This window comes from Macaca thibetana, chromosome 1, assembly GCF_024542745.1.
Source record: "Macaca thibetana thibetana isolate TM-01 chromosome 1, ASM2454274v1, whole genome shotgun sequence".
NCBI lineage: Eukaryota > Metazoa > Chordata > Mammalia > Primates > Cercopithecidae > Macaca > Macaca thibetana.
Window position 1 is genome coordinate 151,295,734 of NC_065578.1, and position 22,399 is coordinate 151,318,132.

Consider the following 22,399-nt stretch of genomic DNA (forward strand, 5'->3'; position numbering starts at 1 on the left):
TTCTTTCTTTCCCTCTCTCTTTTTCTCTCTCTTTCTTTCTCTTTCTTTCTTCTCTTTCTTTCTTTCTTTCTTTGAGATTTGAGAGAAGAGTCTCTCTCTGTCACCCAGGCTGGAATGTAGTGGCATGATCTCGGCTCACTGCAACCTACTCCTCCCGCCTTCTGAGTATCTGGGATTACAGGCATGCACCACCACATCTGGCTAAGTTTTGTATTTTTAGCAGAGACGGGGTTCACCATGTTGCCCAGGCTGGTTTCGAACTCCTGGACTCAAGTGATTCACCCACCTCAGCCTCTCGAAGTGCTGAGATTACAGGCGTGAGCCACCACGCCCCACCCGTCTTCCTTTTCTACAAAAAAAAAAATTCCTTTCTCTTGTCAAATATGACTAAATTACACCATCCCAACACTAGAACAAAGATGTTCCAATTATTATTTTTTTTAATTTGTGGGGGGCCGGGCGCAGTGGCTCACGCCTGTAATCCCAGCACTTTGGGAGGCCGAGGAGGGTGGATCACGAGGTCAGGAGATCAAGACCATCCTGGTTAACATGGCAAAACCCCATCTCTACTAAAAATACAAAAAACTTAGCCAGGGGTGGTAGCGGGTACCTGTAGTCCCAGCTACTCAGGAGGCTGAGGCAGAAGAATGGTGTGAACCCAGGAGGCGGAGCTTGCAGAGAGCAGAGATTGCACCACTGCACTCCAGCCTGGGTGACAGAACAAGACTCCATCTCAAAAAAAAAAAAAAATATTTGTGGGGAAATCCAGAAACTTAGGTACTTAGGAGATAAAAGGTTCCAGAAGAAATTAGGGGCTTGCTGTCAATGATAAGACTTGAAGTTATAATATGAAAGAAAGCTTGAGATGTGAGATTCAGTGGTCTCCTGGAGATGCAGGTGAGGACAGAGGAAAGAGGGTAGAAATCAGGGCAAACAGCTTAATCTCCCCATTTGTACAATGTGGGTAACAATACGGTCCTTTTAAAGTCGTTGTGGGCTAGGCATGGTGGCTCATGCCTATAATCCCAGAATTTTGGGAGGCTGAGGCAGGTGGATCTCCTGAGTTCAGGTGTTCAACGCCAGCCTGGGCAACATGGCAAAACACTGTCTCTACAAAAAATACAAAAAAATTAGCTGGCTGTGGTGGCATGTGTTTGTAGTCCCAGCTACATGGGAGGCTGAGCTGGGTGGATTGCTTGAGCCTGGGAGGTGGAGGTTGCAGTGAGCCAGAGATCAGGCCATGGCACTCCAGTATGGGAGACAGAGCGAGACCATGTCTCAAAAAAAAAAAAAAAAAAAAAAGAAAAGAAAAAGAAAGTCATTGTGAAGATTAAATGAATTAACGTATGTAAAGCACCAAGAACATGGCCTGGACTATTGAAAGTGATCAGTAAGTGCCAGCGATTATTATTTTTTTGACATAATCAGCAATAACATGTCATAATTTTGAATCGTATGTTATGAAAATACAAGTCTAAATCTGAACTTGTCTTATTCATAGGGGTACTATGTGATTTTGTAGGTTCTGTGAGTAGAGGAACTTGCCAAAATATCCTTTTCCAAAACATCTTACAAATATACTCATTCATTACAATACCTGATAATCTGCCAGCAGAAATACGTTAAGGCTTTGGGGGTTTTAGTTTCTTTATAAAATACTAATGCTTTAGGAATAGAGTTCTCTCTTCCATTTTTTAACCATAAGCCCCTTGTCATGGATTAGCTGACCACACCAGGAAGGGGAGATAAGGATTGAGCAAACATTGGACAGGTGAGAAGGAAGGTTCTAATCATCTGTTTGGGGAGCAGAGGGAGGCCTTATGTGGAGTCTTCAGGGCCCTTTGGAAATTAGGGATAATTTTAGTTTTAAGAAGGGAAAAAGAGAAGCTAGCTGAACAGGAGAGGAGCATGGAGGAGACACAATTGTTTACTTTACAGTATTGTTTAGGGTCAATCATGTTAATAAAAAGAGTTGCTGAAATGGCTGAGAGTTGCAGTCAAGTCTGGATGATTTTTTTTTCTTTGAGACAGAGTCTTGCTCTGTTGCCCAGGCTAAAGTACAGTGGCATGATCTAGGCTTACTGCAACCTCTGTCTCCCAGGTTCAAGCGATTCTCGTGCCTCAGCCTCCCGAGTAGCTGGGATTACAGGCGGGTGCCACCACGCCCAGCTAATTTTTGTATTTTTAGTAGAGACAGGGTTTCACCATTTTGGCCAGGCTGGTCTTGAAAACGCCTGACCTCAAGTGATCTGCCTGCCTCAGCCTCCCAAAGTGTTGGGATTACAGGAGTGAGCCACCACACTAGGCCAAGTGTGGATGATTTTGCTCACCCTGTCTAAAAAATTTTAAGGTTATAAGCCCTGGAGCATTTTATATAAAAATAATTATTGACATGAATACAGAAGAGAACATCCACATATATTTCCATTTTTTGTTTGAAGTTAAAGCCGACAACAGTCAGAATGCATGACTCTCTTGGGCTGCTGATTTCAAGCTTGCAACTGTTTCCTAGTAATGTGGGGGGCCTGTGCCAAGTCATTGAAGGTTATTGCTGGTAGGGTTTCTCCCTAGACAGCAAATAGTTCATTGGAGCTTTAGTGCTGCAGAAACCAACACAGGTAGGTAAAAATGTTTTTATAATTGCCACTAGGAAAAAGAGAGGGCCCAGGAGGTACTCTTCTGCCCAATGGAACCCGTCCCTGGTTATAACCTAATTTGTTGTGTGTATGTGGACCAGATGGGTGGAATTAAACCTTCTAAGGTATTGTGGTTAGATTGCCAAGGTATTGTGGTTAGATGTGAAAATGACCAGCGATTCCAAGAAATGTAAGAAATTCTCTTTGTCTTTCAAAGGACCATTCTCTTGTGGTTCAAATGTGGGCTTTTGAAACAGAAACAATAACGTCTGTGGCTATAAGGTGGGGTCTGTTTGTTTCCCTTTTTTCTCTATTGGGGTGTACATGAAGGTGTTGAAATTGTTGGCTTCATGTTTGTGTTTTGATAAAGATGGCTCTAAGGTAGCAGGATAGGGCACTAGAAGCTAACTAGTCATCAAAGAAGATCCTTGTTTTCCACAGAACAGTCTACCCTGGAGAACTGGCTGTTCGAACCTTCCTGTTACACTCATTCAGAGCATTCATACATCTCTCTGTCGATGGTGCAATAAAATAGACTATGGAAAAATCTCAGGAGGTTTCCTAAGTAGTTGAAAGGAGGCAGGGCAAAAAAGTTGTAGTATAGGCAAGAGGAAGGTACAACTAACTAAAATGAACTTCAAAATGCGAGAAATAAATGCAAGCATCATCTGAAATTGTTCTCTTAAGTCAGCTCTAACAGTTTCTTATCAATAGATAAGGATAGGAGCTGAATTATCTTGAAACTGTGATACAGTGGTCAGAAAGTTAAGAAGATAACCCCTCTCCGACACCCTTGGCAAAAAACCAGGGCATATCTATACCTGGAACATAACGTGTTGTACTGTTTGTTGAGCTTCAAGAAAAGTCCAACGAGGTTAGAAGCAGTTAATAGGAGGACATCTGAAAAGATCAAGGAGATTAGGTGTTCCCTATTCCTTTCATGAGGAGATACTGAAATGGCAGAATTCTGCAGCGAACATCCAATGAGAGATGGTGATTAGCAAGCCGAGGGGATAGGCCTCAGAAGAAACCAGACCTCCCCACACTTTGATCTCTGACCTGGGCCTTCAGAACTTTGAGAAAATAAGCTTCTGTTGTTTAAACTACCCAGTTTGCAGTATTTTGTTAAGGCAGCTCTAGTTGAGTAACACACATGAGAATACATATGATCAAATGACTTAAAATTATTAAGGGTCTAGAAAAGAATGGAATCATCTCAGAATACCTCTAGGTCAGGCCTTCTTAAAGCAAGGTCTGCATACTACTTGCATCAGAATCACCTATGATGCTTTTCAAAAAGCAGGTTCTCAGGTCCAGTGGACCTGGATTATTAAAATGTTCTGGTATGATGCCTAAGAATCTGTCTCTTTGGTAGACACTTCAAGTGTTGTTTTTGTACACTAAAGAGCCAGAGGTCCTGCCCAACCTCTGGCTCTTTTCTGAGCCTGAAAATGAGTTCTGGGCCTGGTACTAATTGCATTTCATCAAGTGCTGCTGTGTCTGGTCCTCTGGCAGATGGTCCCTGATCCAGGAATCACGTGTAAATCCCATTGTAGGTTATCTCTCTCCAGGTGTCAGCCAACGTTTATGCAGCATGTTGGAAAACTGAATGGGATGGACCAGATGGAATCCTTAGAGTTTATTCTTGATTCTGGAAATAAATATGTGCCTCACCTATCTTACTTAAGAATGACATATTTTGAACAATAAAGTATATATATTATCTCTCTCATGAGATTTATTTAAAGATCTTACTACCTTGTCAATAGAGAATGTAAGGAATAGAATGGGGCGTATCTTTCCGGAACTGAAATTAGAGAAAGTTGAGAGTCCACAGCAAACCCTGTGATGAACATTTTCAAAGCAGGCAGAATACGTGGCATTCTGATTCAAATATGGCAGTTCCCTAAGGAGTGTAAAATCTGCCTGCCCCTACCCCCTCCATTTACAAATGTGCTTAAGGGACACAAGGTTTTATAAACAGGGTTTTTAAAAACTGAAATCTAGGCAGATCATTTAAGAATGTTCATGGGTAGGTCAATGGACTATTTCTCTATTTTCTTTCAGGTGGTCCAGCCTTTGAACCAGAATGCAGCTGTAGTATCCCAAGTGACGGGGTCTGCCTAGGAGTTCCCATGGCCACCGTTTTTTTGTGGTTTAGGTTTTTCTTTTTATTGGTGGGGCGGGGGGCGGGTGAGTACTTACTTAAACCTAGGCACTTGGCTGTTTTTCCTTCTTGACTAGCCGGATTTCAGTTTCTCTGTGTAGGCCATTCATTCCCACTGAATTTCTTGGTGGGGTGGTGGGGGCGGGGGCGATGAACGGGAAAGCGGAATTGCCATTAATGTTCCAGCTGCTTTCCTGAAACAAGACTTTTGACCCTAAAAAGAATGAATTTGAAACTCTAGACAATAATACTCCGCAGAGGTTAAGAAGAAAAGCCATGAGTGCAACTGGGTTTCATTAAGAATGATCAAGAGGACATTTAGTCTTCAAGGAGACAGGTTCCTAGTTTGGGCAGAGAAGAGTGCCCTAACAATGAAAGGCGGCCGTGTTGGCTGAAAGGGGGCTCTCAACTGAAACCAAGGCACTCCCGGGGTGTGAGGATGGGTGTTCATTCCTAGACATTTCCGAGCGGCCCTTTCCCTCAGTATGTTCTGGACTCATTGAGGTCCTGGCCGAGCGTCCAGGTAGCCCCGAGGGCACCGACTCCCTGGCGAAGGGGTAGGGGGCGCGGGCCAGGCGAGGCAAGCGGGCCAGGCAGCTGCGGCCGCGCTTTCCTTAGAGGGCGCTGTGGGGGCGGCTCCGCCGCAGTCCCGACTCCCGCCGCTTCCTCCCGCCGCCCCTCCCCGCCAGTCCCGGCGAACGCGGCCGGGCCCTTGGGAACCGAGTCTCGGCGCCACCGGGGAACGGGCGCGGGCCGCGCCACAGCCGGAGCGGGGCAGGGCCCCGCCGCCGCCTTCTTCCGCCGGCTCCGCCGCCGGCCATGCATTCTTCCGGCTCCTCTGACTCCCAAAGCCCCGGCCGGGGCCCGGCCAGCCCGAGGTAACCCCCGGCTCGGCGGCCGCAGGCCCCGGAGCGGCAGCGAAACCGAACCAGGGGAGGCGCTGGGGGCGGGAAAGGGGGTGTCGCCGTCGCGTGGCCCTGGCAAGCGGCAGCGGCCTGAGGGACGAGGGCGCGGTAGGCCCCGGGGAGGAGGCGGGGGCGCGGGGCATCCGCCCGCCTCCCTGGGACCCGCCCCGGTGACAGGTCCGGCCTCTGAGTCCCCGCCGTCCCTCTGTCCGCAGGCAGTCGCGAGGGGAGTAGGGCGCCAGCGCGCCCGCTCGCGCCGCTCCTCGGGCCGCCTGGGTCGCCGCCGCGTCCATGACCGCGACCCCTCGGCGGGGGACACCCGCCCCCGCGCTCCGCAGCCGCCCGCCGTCCGCGCCCGCCGAGGTGAGCCCAGCGCGCGGGCCGCGCCCGCCGCCACGACCCTTCCACATCCGCGGAAACCGCTGCAGGCTCCACCGGCCCCCCCGCGCTGCGGTCGCCTCTTCTTCTTTGCTCCTTTCATCATCCCTCGCTTCCCTGCCCTCTGGTCGGAGATCTCATTCCCTTCATCCCCAGTTCCTTGGCTTTTACCTCTTTCTGGCTTTTGCTCCCCTCCCCCTACTCCTGTCCTTCCTCTTTTTCGCCTTATAACCCCCTACTTTCTTCCTCTCACCTTTTAAGCTTTTTTTTCTAGGCCCCCCATTTTTTTCTTTAAAAAAAAAAAGGAAAAGGAAAACCCTTTTGCTACAAATGAGAATTTTGAGGGTAACTCTTCGCTAGAGCCAGAGACCTTTTAAAGGACTGCATCAGTGTGCAGGAATGGTGGTGGTGAGGAGACCGAGGTCCTCAGTATTTGGGGAATCTGATCGAGAGGACTCTGTTTCAGTCATGTCCCTCATGTCTTCAGTTTGGATATCATGAGGGTGTCTGAAGCGAGTGGATCTATTTTTCTAAGTCCAATAGACGACTGCAGTGAGACACAGTGCGGGGACGGTCACCAATTACTGAATGGGAATTGTGTTATCATTTGCTAAATATATTGTGACATACTCCGTGCCTCGGTGAACAGCTCCCTTGACCTTGTGCGGCTCCTCCTCCCTAGCTCTCTGTCCCCCTCTGGAATTTCCCCTGAGAGATCACCGAGGTCCTACACCCGGAAAGCTTCGACCCTCGCTTTTTTATTTTGTGCTGGGGGCAATTTCTATGTTGGTGACTGTTTAGATATGTTTCATGCATTTTCCTTTTTAAGTTAATTTTCTTTCACCCCAGAAAGACAGGACGGAGTCCAATGTGAGAATGGCTATGACTTTGGAAGAAGCTCCGTGGCTGGGCTGGCTCTTGGTGAAAGCACTGATGAGGTTTGCCTTCATGGTCGCCAACAACCTGGTTGCTATTCCATCCTACATCTGCTATGTAATTATACTCCAGCCCCTTCGAGTGCTGGACAGTAAGCGGTTCTGGTATATCGAAGGAATCATGTATAAATGGCTTTTAGGAATGGTGGCTTCCTGGGGATGGTATGCTGGATATACAGGTAAGAGTGAGAACACTTTTGTTTAATGCATAAGAAAAAATCTGTCAGGAGCCATGATTAAATATATATTACATTTTGGGTTCAGGTTGCTTTCATGTCTTCACTGTTGAAAAAAAATAAAAAGAAAACAATTCTATTGGGTTTCTCTTCAGAATCTCAGGAAGACTGATGTTTTCAGAAGTATAATTTCATAATTGTGTATTGGTAAATTTCAAAATGTTTTTACTGTGATTGACATACATTGATGAAAACTGGTCTGCAAAAGCTCTGGTAGAGGAATAGGAGTGCATTGCATAGGACTTGAGAACTTATAAAGTGAAGATGTAAGATATTTCATCTATTTCATGGAGGATGCCCTTGGAAATGTAGAAAAATGATGGAACCATATTTGTGCTAAGATAGTTTAATAAGTTTCTTCATCATTTAATGTGATATTGTACTGTTAGCATTTTGAGCAAGCAAAATGGCTTTCTTTTCTCTTATGTATGTTTTGTTTACTAGAATCTATATTTTATCTCATAAATCTGAGAGTATTAAATATAAAAAATAAAGTTAACTTTGTTAAGCTAATTTATCTTCTGAGTGTCTTTAAATAGATTGTAATTTCTGCCTTTAAATTGCATTTGGGGAAGCAAGAGTAACACTATTCAGAAGTGGACTTTTATAGAACTAAATGAGAAGTGTTTATTTTCTGAGGTAAACCTTATATGCTTTGAGAACTTATGCCCTTGCTGTGAAAATTCTGTATCGTTTATTGTATTTATTTGATTTTTTTCCCTTAAGAATTAAGATAATGAAAAAAATCATAGAGGTTTTTTGCACTTGTCAGATGTGGAGGCTTTTAGCACAGAAATTTCTACCTGGCAGGCTCCTTGGAGATCATGCAGATGCTGTGGTCAGTGGAGGCTGTAGTTCATAGCTTGGCAGAGTGAGGAGGGGTACTCCCAGGGTCAAGCAGTATGGCGGTTCTCCATTTGAAATTCTGTCTCCCTCTTTCCTACCCAGGCTGCACCTGCACATTTTATCCACACACACAAGAGAAGGACTGATAGTATACAGCTTTTGTGGAGTCTGACAGACTCTTGCTATGTCTGAGTGCTCTCAGTTGCCCCAGATGAAGCCTTTTCTCCTTCCAGCAGTGCCATTTATTATTATGCAAGAGCTGAAGCCCCTGGGATAGTGTATGCATTGATTCCTTGTCATCTGTCTTGTTGAGATTCTAGTGCTTTTTGGATATAGTAGGTGAGCTTCTAGCCCTTTTTTAGGGCTTGGTGGTGGCAATAGCAGTAATAGAAAAATGAAGTTCTAGTCTATGGTGCTGAATTCTTACCTGAATTGCACTGCTGTCTTAGAGTTGCTTGGCTTGGTATAGTTTGAGCGTTCCCAAATATATGTTATATGGTACTAGTGGCTTTATTCTTGTATAGTATACTTAAGTTTGCTTGTTTTAAATTAGCTTATAGTATTTTCAGAAACGTGTTCTAGAAGTTCATTCTGCTTAACAATGAAATTACTGAAATGTTTGTGCTTGTGTATAGTGTATTTAAATGTTAGCATGATGGGAAGGTAAAATTAATTTGGCATTGACCTTGAGATTAGGAGTGCAGTGGCGCTGCTTAAAGTCAAAGTTAGTTATCCTATGGCCATAGCATTTTTAAGCATGTATTTTTAAGCATATTTTCTTGGGGTGTCTCTTCCTTGCTGACTATAGAACTGTGTAATTTCTTTTGCCACCTGCTTGGAATGTGGTCTTGGCATGATCTGCATATTTTAGTCTCTCTGAAACATCTGCTCTTCTTCAGGCCACTGAATTTTGACAATTTGATCAGTTTGTCTTATTTAAATATAGACTGTTTTAATATATGCATTTTAAAAGGTTTTCCTATAGGTAGAATACTTGATTTCAGAGGGCCTGGTCATAGTCTGATCATAACAGAAAATAGTCAAGAAGTTACACAAATATAGGAATGAATTTGGTTGAAAACCTCAGCTGAATTTAAAGAAGCACATGTAAGCAGAAGTTGATGAACAGGTGTACCCATAAAACAATCTCAGGGGTTATATTAGCCTTTCTTTAGATAATATATTTCACTTCTTCCCTTTACATCAAAAGGAGGGTGGGCTTGTGAAGTTCTTTTTTCCCTATGCCCAAGTTTCACAGATGGAAAATTGAACATTGCCAAAGGAATTCTGCTCCGCAGATTAAGTATGTTCATGTTTTAGAATAAAAATTGCCAAAACTTTGTTGTAAAACCACTTATGAGGAAACCTTAAATACTAATTAGGAAGCTAAAAATTGAATATTGGTATATTGGTATAGAATATATATATATTTTTTCCAAATTATGACATTCAGTGTAATATGAGTGAATTCTCAGCTCTGCTGATGAGGACTATGCTGATTATCTAACCTACACAGCCCCATATAGTAGCCACTGGCTGCATGTCACTATTTAGATTTAAATTAATTAAAATGAAATAAGATTTAGCATTTAGCTCCTCAGTCACACCAACCAGATTTCAAGTGCTCAGTACTAGGTGGCTAGTAGCCACCTAGTTGTTGTATGGACAGTGCAGGTACAGAACACTTCTTTCATCACAGCAAGTACTATTGAACAAAGCTGATATAGTAAGCATGGTTTTCTTTTCTTAGAGAAACTAAATTTTATCTTTATTAAAAAATCTTTCCTTAGTTCTAAACAGATTTCTTTTGTAAAAGACAAGAAGTTTTATTAAAGTTTTATTAAACTGTCTCTTAAGTCATCACAAAAATGAGCCCTTTAAATTCATACATGCTTCTTGGATGGGGAATGGTGAGGCCAGTAAGCCCAAGAACGTAAATGAACATTCTTGTACTTTAGTTTGCATTTTCAGAGCTGGGGAACTGTCTGTAGACACAGAAGATGGAAAAGGGATTTTCTGGTCTGTTTCTGACTTTAAGTTACATATTTTAAAAAGTACTCTGAAGACACTGGGGTTTGTTCATCCCTGGCTTGCTACTAAAGTAGTAATGATTGTTGTTTTCACATTTTCCTTTTTTTTTTTTTTTTTTTTGAGATGGAGTCTTGCTCTGTTGCCCAGGCTGGAGTGCAATGGCGCAGTCTCGACTCACTGCAACCTCCACCTCCCGGGTTTAAGCGATTCTTCTGCCGCAGCCTCCTGAGTAGCTGAGACTACAGGCGTGTGCCACCACACCCAGCTAATTTTTGTATTTTTAGTAGAGATGGGAGTTTCACTATGCTGGCCAGGCTGGTCTTGAACTCCTGACCTTGTGATCTGCCCACGTTGGCCTCCCAGAATGCTGGGATTACAGGTGTGAACCACTGTGCCTGGCCTGTTTTTACATTTTCTTTAGTAGGAAGTGCTGTACAGATACCTCATGCTGAAATAACATTTTATATTGCTTTTGTCTTAATATTTCAAGGGCAAACCAAAAGAGATACTAGCTTAACTAATGATCCACTGCTGCATGCTTTATTTGGATCTAGGATAAATCAGTACCCCACCCCCCCCGGAGTTTAAGTGACGACTGGCAAATTTGAGAGAAAGATTTCATACCAAACAAAATATATTCTATTTATTTAAAATGGTTGATTTTTATTTTCATTTACTTGTTTTAGTAAAGGAATTGTCATCCAAACACATTTAATTAAAGTCTCAGCCAGGCACAGTGGCTTCTGCCTGTAATCTCAACAACTTGAGAAGCTGAGGTGGGAGAATCACATAATCCCAGGAGTTTGAGGTTACAGTGAGCGGTGATCATGCCACTGCACTCCAATCTGGGCAACAGAGACCCTGTCTTTATTTAAAAAAAAAAAAAAAGACTGTGCATGAAATACTTTAAAAATATTTATTGTTAATAGAAACTCCAGAATTTTTATTTTTGTATAGGATGAGAGCCATGGGCCAAAGTCTGACTGGAAGGGAGCTGGGGTACCAGGGGACTTGCTGCCAACCTGTTTTTGTGTAGCAAACAGTTTTCCTTATATTGAGCATTATTTGGGGAGGCTTTAGGGAAAACTGATGGAGATTACGTTTAGTTACCTCCTACTCCCCAACTGACAGCTGCTATGTCTTTCTGGGTTATTTGATTATTTGATAGTGTCCTGCTTTTTGGGGAGGGATGCATATTCATTGTGTGACAAAAAATAATTTTTAGGAATTATTTCTGACCTTGAAATTCTACAGAAAGTTTCAAAAATGTATTTCAAGAGCAATATCTTATAACCTTCGAGCCATAAAAGCAATTTAGTATGTGAAGATGAACATTTTAAGAATGTGAAATAAAATAGAATTCAATAGAATATATTAGAAGTGCATGTGTTTATACTGAGTGGTGCTGCAGAATGTGTTTTTTACTATGAGTACAGTCAACATTTGAGAGGCATTGTTCTAATGGAAAGAGCACTGGGATTTTGGAAAACTCTGGGAGTCGGTGGTCTAGCTTTAACTTTAAATCTGTTCTCACTGGTAGGGGTAAGATCCTTACCTACTCTGTGCCCACTGGATGGATCTTCTTTATAACCCCAGGGTCTGATTTGTTACCTGATGCTCACAGAGTACTCAATAAGTGTCTAGTTCTTGAATGATCCTTTCTTATTTTTTTGTGAGACAGTCTCATTCTGTTGCCCAGCCTGGAGTACAGTGGCACAGTCTTGGCTCACGACAGCCTCTCTCTCCCAGGTTCAAGCGATTCTCATGCCTCAGCCTCCCGAATAGCTGGGATTGCAGGTATCCACTACCGAGCCTGGCTAATTTTGTATTGTTAGTAGAGACAAGGTTTCACCATGTTGGCCAGGCTGGTCTTGAACTCCTGACCTCAAGTGATCCACCCGCCTTGGCTCCCATAGTGCTGAGATTACAGGCGTGAGCCACTGCACCAGGCCAAATGTTCTCTTTTCCTTTCCTGGTTCTGAGATTCCCTAGCTGCCTACCTTTCTGAAAGGTCTATTATCAAGGTCATTGCAATCCACAAAATATGAAACCTTGAATCACATCATGTTTAATATATGTAATCTCTTACCATACCACATTCGTTAATTTTTTTTTGAGAGACAGATTCTCACTCTATTGCCCAGGCTAGAGTGTGGTGGCGAGATCATAGCTCACTGCAGCCTTGACCTACTGGACTCAAAAGGGATTCTCCTGCCTCAGCCTTTCGAGTAGCTGTGACTATAAGTGTGCATCACCGTGCGTGGCTAATTTTTAAAAAAAGTTTTTGTAAAGATGAGATCTTGCTGTTGCCCAGGCTGGTTTTGAACTCCTGGTTTCAAGGGCTGCTCCTTCCTTGACCTCCAAAAATGCCGGGATTATAGGAATGAGCCACCATGCCTGGCCACATTTACTAATTTAACACACCTTTATTGAACTTCAGTTATCTGTGGGAACAGGTACACTGGAGGTACCTGATAGGCACAAGACATAATCACTGACTTTAAGGAGCTCACAGCAGCCTTGTTGGGGAGACTGCACCAACAATGAAAATACACAGGGGTACAAAGGGAGGTAAGAGGAGGTGCTCCTGATCTAGCTTCAGTGGTGGGGGCTGACAGGGAAGGAATAGGGGATTTAGCGAGAGGCTTCGAAGGAATTTGAATTCCTTTGAATCCTTAGTAATTATAATTCATTTAAAAGATGCAATGTGTATCTTTGTGGTGATGATATTAGCTGAGATTTATTGAAAAATAAACCAGGCAGTGACCAAAGTGCTTCAGTCACTTAATGATCACATAAATTTTATCAGGGTGGTACTGTTATCACTTCTCCTTTTGTTATGGATGTTGAAATTCAAAGAGGTTTCACAGTTACTTCCCCAGAAGCATTAACTGGATTGATGTTGCCACAAGTTGATTTTTGTATTTAAAGAGCCAATACTGACCTTTAGGTAATGTTCCTAGAGTGTTTCTTAATTTTTACTAGCCATATGCCCTTTTGCTTTTGAGGCATGAAATCTCTTTCTGAAGATACAACTCTTTAACATCTGAAAGCAATATCATAGCTATAGATTTCTTCAAGAGGTTAAAAACTTGGTGCTTCAATGGAAATGTTGTAGTATAATGGAAATTTCATAAAATCTAACTTCCTTAACTCTCTACTCATGTGGAGAACAAAAACTCCACTGGAATTTTGGGTTTGGTGCTTGAAAGTGGATTATCATCAGAGTAAGGAGTTATTGCATGGTGTTAGATTGACAACTGATTTTTTTTTTTTTTTTGAAGTCTTGCTCTGTCACCCAGGCTGGAGTGCAATGGCAAAATCTTGGCTCACTGCAACCTCCGCCTCTTGGGTTCAAGTGATTCTCCTGTCTCAGCCTCCCGAGTAGCTGGGTTTACAGGCATGGACTACCATGCCCAGCTAATGTTTCGTATGTTTAGTAGAGATGAGGTTTCAGGCTGGTCTCAAACTCCTGACCTCAAGTGATCCAACCGCCTCAGCCTCCCAAAGTGCTTGGGTTACAGGCGTGAGTTACTGCGCCTGGCTGACAACTGATCTTGACATAAATCCAGGAGAGGAGTTTTCAGTACAATGTTTTGATTTTTATATGGAAAATATATCATGAAAGGAAATATTTTTGTTCTTCTCCATCCTGTGATAGGTAATTAAAGGTAAATATTACTAAATGCTTTAAACTCAGCAATCTGGTGGTACTGTACCTTTGATGTCTGGTCTTATTTCAAAGATAGTTTATAATTGAATAATTTATTTTAGATACTTATTTTGAAAAATGTATAATGTTGCATACACACACCTTCACATACACTATTACAGAAGCTCAGGGGGCAGTATTTGCAATGTTTGTAGTAAGACCTCAAGTTCTGGAGTCAGAAAGAGCTGGGTAGAGTAATTTTTGGTTTATTTTTGTTTATATTTGCCTGGCATATCTTTGCCAATCCTTTTGTTTTCAAACTCAAACTTTTATGATTTGCTTTGATTTAGATGTGTCTCTAGTATATAGCATGGAGTTAGGTTTTGCTTTATGAGTGAATTTGAAAATCTCTGTTAATATGAGTTGAATCCATATTCATATGTCAAAAATTTATCATGGTTCTGCCATTGTATTTTATGTTTTCTATTTATATATACATATGAATGTTAAGTCGTTCACTGTGTAGTATCTTTTTCTTTGCTTTTCAGTTCTGATATTTAGGAAGGTTTGTATTTCAGTCTTATTACTTTAATATTCTTAGTTGTCTATTGATAGTAACCATTCATTCTATTCTATAACCAGAGGTAAAACTCTTTTTAATCCTTCTCTCTTCCCCTTTCTCTTCTTCCTCACCCAATCTTAGTCAGTAATATTCATTTAAAATAGCGTATACATCTGTGCTATCATGTATACTTATGCTTCTACGACTTGAGCTTTAAGACTATACACTGACTCCCAGCTATTACATCAAGGTAATCAGTAAGCTTATTATACTTCTCTCTACTTTCTCCCTTATTTCAATTTATGTTGTTTGAATTTATACAGTGTTATAGCCTGTAATATTTGCATTCTATTTTATCAACCTCATTTCCATCTGTTTTTGTATTAATTCTTCAGTTGAATGTAATGTTCACCCAGGTACTTTGTGCAGAGTCATTCTTTGGTTGGCTGAAGTTTATCCTCCAGCAGTTTCTCAATAAGGGCTCAGGGGAACAAGATGGGGATATTACTCTTACATCATTTTCAGAATTTGTCTTTTGTTGCTTTATACGTTTTTTGTTTTTTTGAGACGGAATCTCACTCTGTTGCCCAGGCTGGAGTGCAGTGGTATGTTCTCAGCTCACTGCAACCTCCGCCTCCTGGGTTCAGGCAATTGTCCTGCCTCAGCCTCCTGCGTAGCTGGGATTACAGGCATGCACTACTACGCCCGGCTAATTTTTGTATTTTTAGTAGAGATGGAGTTTTGCCCTGTTGACCAGGCTGGTCTCAAACCCCTGGCCTCAGGTGATCTGCCCACCTCGGCCTTTGAAAGTGCTAGGATTACAGGTGTGAGCCACCATGCCCACAGCCTGTTGCTTTATGCTTGAAGGATAACTTAGCAGGTTATAAAGTCCTTGGCCCACACATTCTTTTTTTGAGTATCTTACAGGTATTATACAAATGTCTTCTGGCATTAAATGTTATATGAAGCCAGATTGATTTTTTTCCTATATTAATGATTTGGTCTTTTTGCCTGTCTGCCAAAAGGGATTCTCCCTTTATCTCTCATATCTAGTGACTTTATTCAGATATAGTGGTATTGACTGTTTAGCTCAATTTTTAATAGTATATGTGTGCCTTTCTAATATTTAGATTCAAATGTATTTTCATTTCAGGAAAGTTTTCTTTAATCATATCTTTAAATATTTACTTTGTCTCATTGTTTTGGTTTTCCTTTTTGGAGACCTTAGTTATATGTATGTTGAATCCCACTTTTTTTTTGTTATGTCTTTTATATCTATTTTTCCTTTAATCCTTTTAAACACTTTTTCATTTGTTTCTTTCATGTCTCTTACTGTATTTTCTGCAATGTCTCTTCTTTGTTCTCCTATCAGTTTCTTCTTCATTTCTGTGATGGCTTTGTTTATTCTTCTATTTTGTTGTTGTTGTTGTTGTTGTTTAGTTTTGCCAATTCATGCTTCCCTATTCCTGTTATCTAGACATTTCTCTGTTGAGTTCTTGTATTTCTTATTTGTGGTCTTGCTCATACTGATGATGGCTTCACTGATTTTCTTAAAATCAAACAAAATTATTCAGTTATAAATTTTGTCTTCTCCATTGTAATTTTTTTGGAGTGTCGGTACATTATCTATCATTTTTCTTAAAGTATCTCTCAGTCAGTATCATGCCAGTTACCTTTTTTTCCTTGTGATTTAATGAATTGGCTTTACCCCAATCTGTTATTTGTAGGAGGTTTGGGTGGGGCCAGGGTAGATTTCCGGATTTCTGCTTCAGAGGTAGTCTTTTTCACATATGAAACTGGGTGTGTGTGTCTGTGTTGCCACAAGTCTTCTGCCTCTCCAAACCAGAACAAGTCTAGAAGGCATTTTGCCACTAATTCTGAACTTCCCACTCCTTCCTTTGCAGCTATGATTGGAGGGACATGGCTCCAGCATGCCAATGCAAACCACCCCCCCACCTTTTTTGTTTGTTTTGAGATGGAGTCTCACTCTGTTGCCCAGGCTAGAGTGTAGTGGTGCAGTCTTAGCTCACTGCAACCTCTGCCTCCTGGGTTCAAGCGATTCTCTGCCTCAGTCTCCCGAGTAGCTGGGACTACAGGCGTCTGCCACCATGCTTGGCTAATTTTTGTATTTTTAGTAGAATTGGGGTTTCACCACGTTGGCCAGGCTGATCTCGAACTCCTGACCGCAGGTGATCCACCTGCCTCGGCCTCTCAAAGTGCTGGGATTACAGGCGTGAGCCGCTGTGCCCAGCAACCCTTTTCTTAAGGAAATGTATTGTAACTGTTGCTTTCTGAGATCTGCCACTGTCAGGCCCTCCTCATCACATGCCACAGTGTCTTTCCCTATAAGCTGTTCTCCACTGCAGCATGGATTGCCTGCCTTGTTTGATCTCAGCCTTGCTCTCAGGTACTTTGGTGGTTTTATTTTTTAAGTTTAAAGTTTTTGGCTTTTTTGGTGGTGGTTGTTGTTGGAGACAGGGTCTTGTTCTGTCACCCAGGCTGGAATACCATGGTGCATTCCAACTCACTACAGCCTGAAACTCTGGCCTCAAATGAGCCTTCCCACCTCAGCCCAAGTAGCTAGGACGACAGGCATGTGCCACTATGCCTGGATAATTATTTTAATTTTTTTGTAGAGATGGTATCTTGCCAGGTTGCCCAGACTGGTCTCAAACTCCTGGCCTCAGGCTGTCCTTCCACCTGGCCTGCCAAAGTGCTGTGATTACAAGCATGAGCCACCGCACCTGGCCTGGGATTTTTATATTTTTGTTTTTCTCCTAGGTTTTCTGAAAAAGCAGTTTTGTGCAGTTTTTTCTCCTTGTTGCTATCTGTATTTTCCCAGAAGATTCATGCCTATAATGCTACTATGTCCATACCAAAAAGTACAACACAAGATTTTTGTTTAACTAATTATAATTCAAATAGCACTGTCAGCATCCTATTGTACGTTGGTTGATTATTAGAAAATGGAGAGCAATTTTACCATCTAATTAATTTTCTTTGAGGTTTGTTTAAAAGCATAAAGTAGCCTCCAAAATGTATTTCTTTTGTCTCCCAGTGGTTTCCAAACTGTTTTGATTCTTAGACTGCTTACCAGTGGCATACGTTTAAGACATCCACTCTATTTCCATTTGGCTACAGTAAGAAAATGTCATCAAAATGAATGGAAGGAGTGAGTTACCTTTGGTAGTTTAGTAAGGAATATGAAATAAATGTGACATTAATACAGTAAAGCTCTAGGGTCTGGTCTGCCTTGAGAACTTTAAAGATCACTAGTGCCCCCCAAAGTTTGACAAATATTGTTACATATGAGTTTACCATTCCTAATCTAAACTTAGGATTTACTGAATACTTAGGCTTTGTTTTAGGAGTTTCTTTTCAGAGTTTGCAAGTTAGTGGCCATATTCAGAAGCTGATATGTTGGTCTTAGCACTATTTAAACTTGAAAAAAATTAGTTGTCAACATTTCAAATTTGGGAGATTTCACAACACATGAAAACAAATGCCACATTTCCAGCTATTCTTGAGAAATTAGAGATCCGGCCATGCTGAGCCCTCGTTCCTGCATAGTAACAATTTGCTGGAGCTGCGTGATGACCACCCCCTTTACTGTCCAGTTTATCCAAGATCCTGCTGCTGCTTGTCTTGTTTTGGGCCTACTTTACTCATTAAGAGTACTTGCTTGGATCCCAGAGACTTGGGTGATGTTCATTTTAAAACATTTAAATTACAATTACTAGTCTATTTCTGTTAAGCATAGTTTTGCATTTATATGCCCTAGTAGTGCCTAAGACCAATGAACTCTACCCTTAAAAACTGAAATTGGCTGGCCGCGGTGGCTCGCGCCTATAATCCTAGCACTTTGGGAAGCCAAGGCAGGTGGATCACTTGAGGTCAGGAGTTTGAGACCAGCCTGGCCAACATGGTGAAACCCCGTCTCTACTAAAAATACAAAAATTGGACTGGCGTGGTGGTGCACGCCTGTAGTCCCAGCTACTCAGGAGGTTGAGGCAGGAGAATTGCTTGAACCCAGGAGATGGAAGTTGCAGTGAGCTGAGATAGGACCATCACACTCCACCCTGTCTCTGGACAGAGTGAGACTCTGTCTCAAAACAAAACAAAACAAAAAACTGAGCGTTTGTTAGTAATCTCAACTGCTGATTTTATGAAGCAGAGGCGTTTAATAGAAACTGAAAAATGAAGCACTATTACCAAAAGCTGTGGTCACAAGGTTTTTCAAGTTTCATGTACCCTATTACTGACATGGTAAAATGTTGCCAGCTGTTTATACACTTATTAGTTAGTAGAATGTCTCATTTCTTCTTAAGAATATAATTATCTAAAATCTAGATTATTAAACATTCTTTTTTTTTTTTTTTTTTGGAGATGGAGCCTCACTTTGTCGCCCAGGCTGGAGTGCAGTGGCATGATCTCAGCTCACTGCAGTCTCTACCTCCTAGGTTCAAGTGATTCTCCTGCCTCAGCCTCCTGAGTAGCTGGGACTACAGGCGCCCGCCACCACGCCTGGCTAATTTTTGTATTTTCAGTAGAGACGCAGTTTTGCCATGTTGGCCAGGCTGGTCTCGAACTCCTGACCTCAGCTGGACCACCTGCATTGGCCTCCCAAAGTGCTAGGATTACAGGCGTGAGCCACAGCACCTGGCTAAAAATTATTTCTCTTTTCTGTTTTATATTTTAAAATATGAAAAACAAAGCAAACCTGGTTGATTTCTGTTTCTTATTTTAAATTATAGTACAAATAACTAAAAATGAAATATAGATAGTATTATAGAATGATTAGTTATGATGTTATACTTTTTCTCTTTTTTTGTAAAGCTATTTCATCACATTTTATTTTCTTGGTTATACTTTTCACTTTGTTACATAGGCCTTGCCTTTCTTGTTCTTTTCTTTTTTTTTTTTTTTTGAGACAGAGCCTCGATGTGTCATCCAGGCTGGAGTGCAATAGCGCAATCTTGGCTCACTGCAACCTCCGCCTCCTGGGTTCAAGCAGTTCTCCTGCCTCTGCCGCCCGAGTAGCTGGGACTATAGGCGTACATCTCCATGTCCGACTAATTTTTGTATTTTTATTAGTAGAGACGGAGTTTTGCCATGTTGGCCAGGCTGGTCTCGAACTCCTGACCTCAGGTCATCTGCTCGCCTCGGCCTCCCAAAGTGCTGGGATTACAGGCGTGAGCCACCACACCCAGCCAGGCCTTGCCTTTCAAATGCCTGGAATTAGATTCAGTTTCCCAGTTCTATCCATATATGACTCTCTATATTTAAATTTAAGGCCGGGCGTGGTGGCTCACGCCTGTAATCGAAACACTTTGGGAGGCTGAGAGGGTGGATCACAAGGTCAGGAGATCAAGACCATCCTGGCTAACACAGTGAAACCCATCTCTACTAAATATACAAAAACTTAGCTGGGGGTAGTGGCACGTGCCTGTAGTCCCAGCTACTTGGGAGGCTGAGGCAGGAGAATGGATTGAACCCGGGAGGCAGAGGTTTCAGTGACTCAAGATTGCGCCACTGCACTCCAGCGCCTGGACAATAGAGTGAGACTCTGTCTCAAAAAAAAAAAAAAATTTAAATGAATTAAAATACATAAAATCTAAATTTCAGTATCCTAGTCACATTAGCTACATTTCAAGCAGTCAATACCCACATGTGGCTTGTGACTATTGGTTATACTTTTTCTTAAGGTTTAATAGATTCATCAAATTTTAGTACAAAGAAACTTTCCCCAAACTTTTTTTCTTCATTAAACATTAAGAAAACATATGAGGCTGAATGCAGTGGCTTATACCTGTAATCCCAATACTTTGGGAGGCTGAGGCAGGAAGATAGCTTGAAGCCAGGAGTTCCAGACCAGCCTGGGCAAAATAGCAAGATCCCATCTCTACAAAAAATTAAAAAATTAGGTGGGCATGGTGGTACACGCCTGTAGTCCTAGCTACTTGGGAGGCTGAAGCAGAAGGATTGCCTGAGCCCAGGAGTTCAAGGTTGCAATGAGCTGTGATTGTGCCATTGCACTCCAGCCTCGGGGACAGAGTGATATCATATCGCTCTAAAAAAAAAAAAAAAGAAAGAAAAGAGAAGAACCGCTATGAATCAAGTATCTAATGCACATTTTGCATGTGCTTTTAATTAGAAATTTGTATTATTTGACACTAAGGGAAAAAAATTATAAATTTAAATACATCAAGATGTTTCTGAATCATAAAAAGACAAAACTATGTTCAGTACAGCTTTAGTGTTACACACATATGTACATATGTAGTTTTTAATTGGGATATAATTCACCTACCATAAATTAATCATTTTAAAGTATATAATTTAGTGGCTTTGAGTATATCCATACAGTTAAGCATCCATTACCATTATCTAATTCCACAACATTTCATCACCGTCAAAAGAAACCTCAAACGCATTAGTTGTCACTTCACGTTCTCTCCTACCTTTAGTTCCTGTCCACCACTAATCTATGTTCTGTCTCTATGCTTTTGCCTATTCTGGACATTTCATATAAAGAGAATTATATACAATATGTGTCTTTTGTGTCTGGCTTTTTTAACTTAGCATTATGTTTTTAATATTCATCTGTATTATGTGTCAGCACTTTATTCCTTTGTGTGGCTGAGTAATATTCCATTGTGTGGATAGACACACATTTTATTTATATATTCATCAGCTGAACATTGGGTTGTTTCTGCTTTTTGGTTACTATGAATAATGTGACTATGAACATTCATGTAGAAGTTTTTGTGTGAATGTATGTTCTCAGTTCTTTTGGACTAGGAGTTAAATTGCTGGGTCATATGGTAATTCTGTGTTTAACTTTTGAGGAGCTGCCAGACTGTTTTCCATAGCAGCTGCACTATTGCACATTCCCACCAGCGATGTAGGAGAGTTGTAATTTCTCCACATCCTCACTAACACTTGTTATTTTCTGTTTTGTTTTTTTTTCTTTTTATACTAGCCATCCTAAGTGGGTGTGAAGTGGTATTTCACTGTGGTTTAGATTTGCATTTCTCTAATGACTATAATAATCTTTTCATGTGTTTATTGGCCATTTGTATGTCTTCTTTGGAGAAATGTCTATTCAATTCCTATGTCCATTTTTAAGTTGGGTTATTTTTCTTTTTATTGTTGAGTTATAAGAATTCTTTCTGTATTCTGTATACTAGACCCTATCTATTTTTCATTGGTTACTTATGCTTTTAGTGTTCTGTCTAAGAAACCATGGCTTAATCCAAGGTCATGAAGATTTATATCTATGCTTTCTGTTGAGTGTTTAATGTTGTTGTTGTTGTTGTTGTTGTTGTTGTTTTTTGAGGTGGAGTCTTGCTCAGTTGTCCAGGCTGGAGCGATTCTCTTGCGTCAGCCTCCCAAGTAGCTGGGATTACAGGCGCCCACCACCACGCCTGGCTAATTTTTGTATTTTTAGTAGAAACGGGGTTTCACCATGTTGGCCTCAAACGCCTAGCCTCAAGTGATCCACCCACCACAGCCTCCCAGAGTGCTGGGATTACAGTTGTGAGCCACTGCACCCGGCTGAGTTTAGCTTTTGTATTTAAATCTTTGATCTATTTTGGACTAAATTTTCCATGTAGTGTGGGGTAAAGGTCCAAACTTCATTCTTTTACGTGTAGATATCCGGTTGTCCTAGAATAATCTGTTGAAAATGATTTTCCACATTGAGTGATCTTGGTACCCTTGTTAAAAATCAATTGACCGTAGAGGTATGGCTTTACTTCTGGACTCAATTCTATTCCATTGTTCTGTATGTCTGTCCTTGTGCCAGTACCACACTATCTTGATTAGTTAGTGTAGCTTTGTAGTAAATTTTGAGTGTTAAATAATTTTGTTGTATTTTAATTTCTTTTAAATTCATAATTCTGGCCAGGCACAGTGGCTCAAACCTGTAATCCCAGCATTTTGGGAAGCTGAGGCTAGGAGTTTGAGACCAGTCTAGGCAACATAGCAAGACCTGTCTCTACAAAAAATTTAAAAATTAGCCAGGTGTGGTAGTCTGCACCTGTAGTCCT

At 41.5% G+C, this 22,399-nt stretch overlaps 1 protein-coding gene and 1 long non-coding RNA gene across 4 annotated transcripts in view; one reads left to right on the forward strand and one right to left on the reverse strand.

Annotated features, from left to right (window-relative positions):
• The window catches only part of LOC126948743 (uncharacterized), a 21,836-nt gene extending 16,543 nt beyond the window's left edge, over nucleotides 1-5,293 (reverse strand). Inside the window, exons 1-2 of the long non-coding RNA XR_007723511.1 lie at nucleotides 5,214-5,293; nucleotides 4,842-4,997 (exon numbers count right to left, since the gene is read on the reverse strand). This is a non-coding gene — a long non-coding RNA (uncharacterized LOC126948743). The remainder of the gene's footprint in view (nucleotides 1-4,841; nucleotides 4,998-5,213) is intronic.
• A 646-nt stretch (nucleotides 5,294-5,939) lies between these two features.
• LPGAT1 (lysophosphatidylglycerol acyltransferase 1) overlaps nucleotides 5,940-22,399 on the forward strand; it is a 95,158-nt gene continuing 78,698 nt past the window's right edge. For 2 of the 3 annotated variants that reach the window (XM_050780967.1, XM_050780976.1), the window contains exons 1-2: nucleotides 5,940-6,071; nucleotides 6,936-7,200. In XM_050780967.1, coding sequence (XP_050636924.1) covers nucleotides 6,000-6,071; nucleotides 6,936-7,200 — 337 coding nt within the window. In that variant the 5' untranslated portion in view covers nucleotides 5,940-5,999. Of the gene's footprint in view, nucleotides 6,072-6,127; nucleotides 6,214-6,935; nucleotides 7,201-22,399 lie in introns of those variants that run through there. The other variant, XM_050780958.1, reaches the window with a different exon arrangement.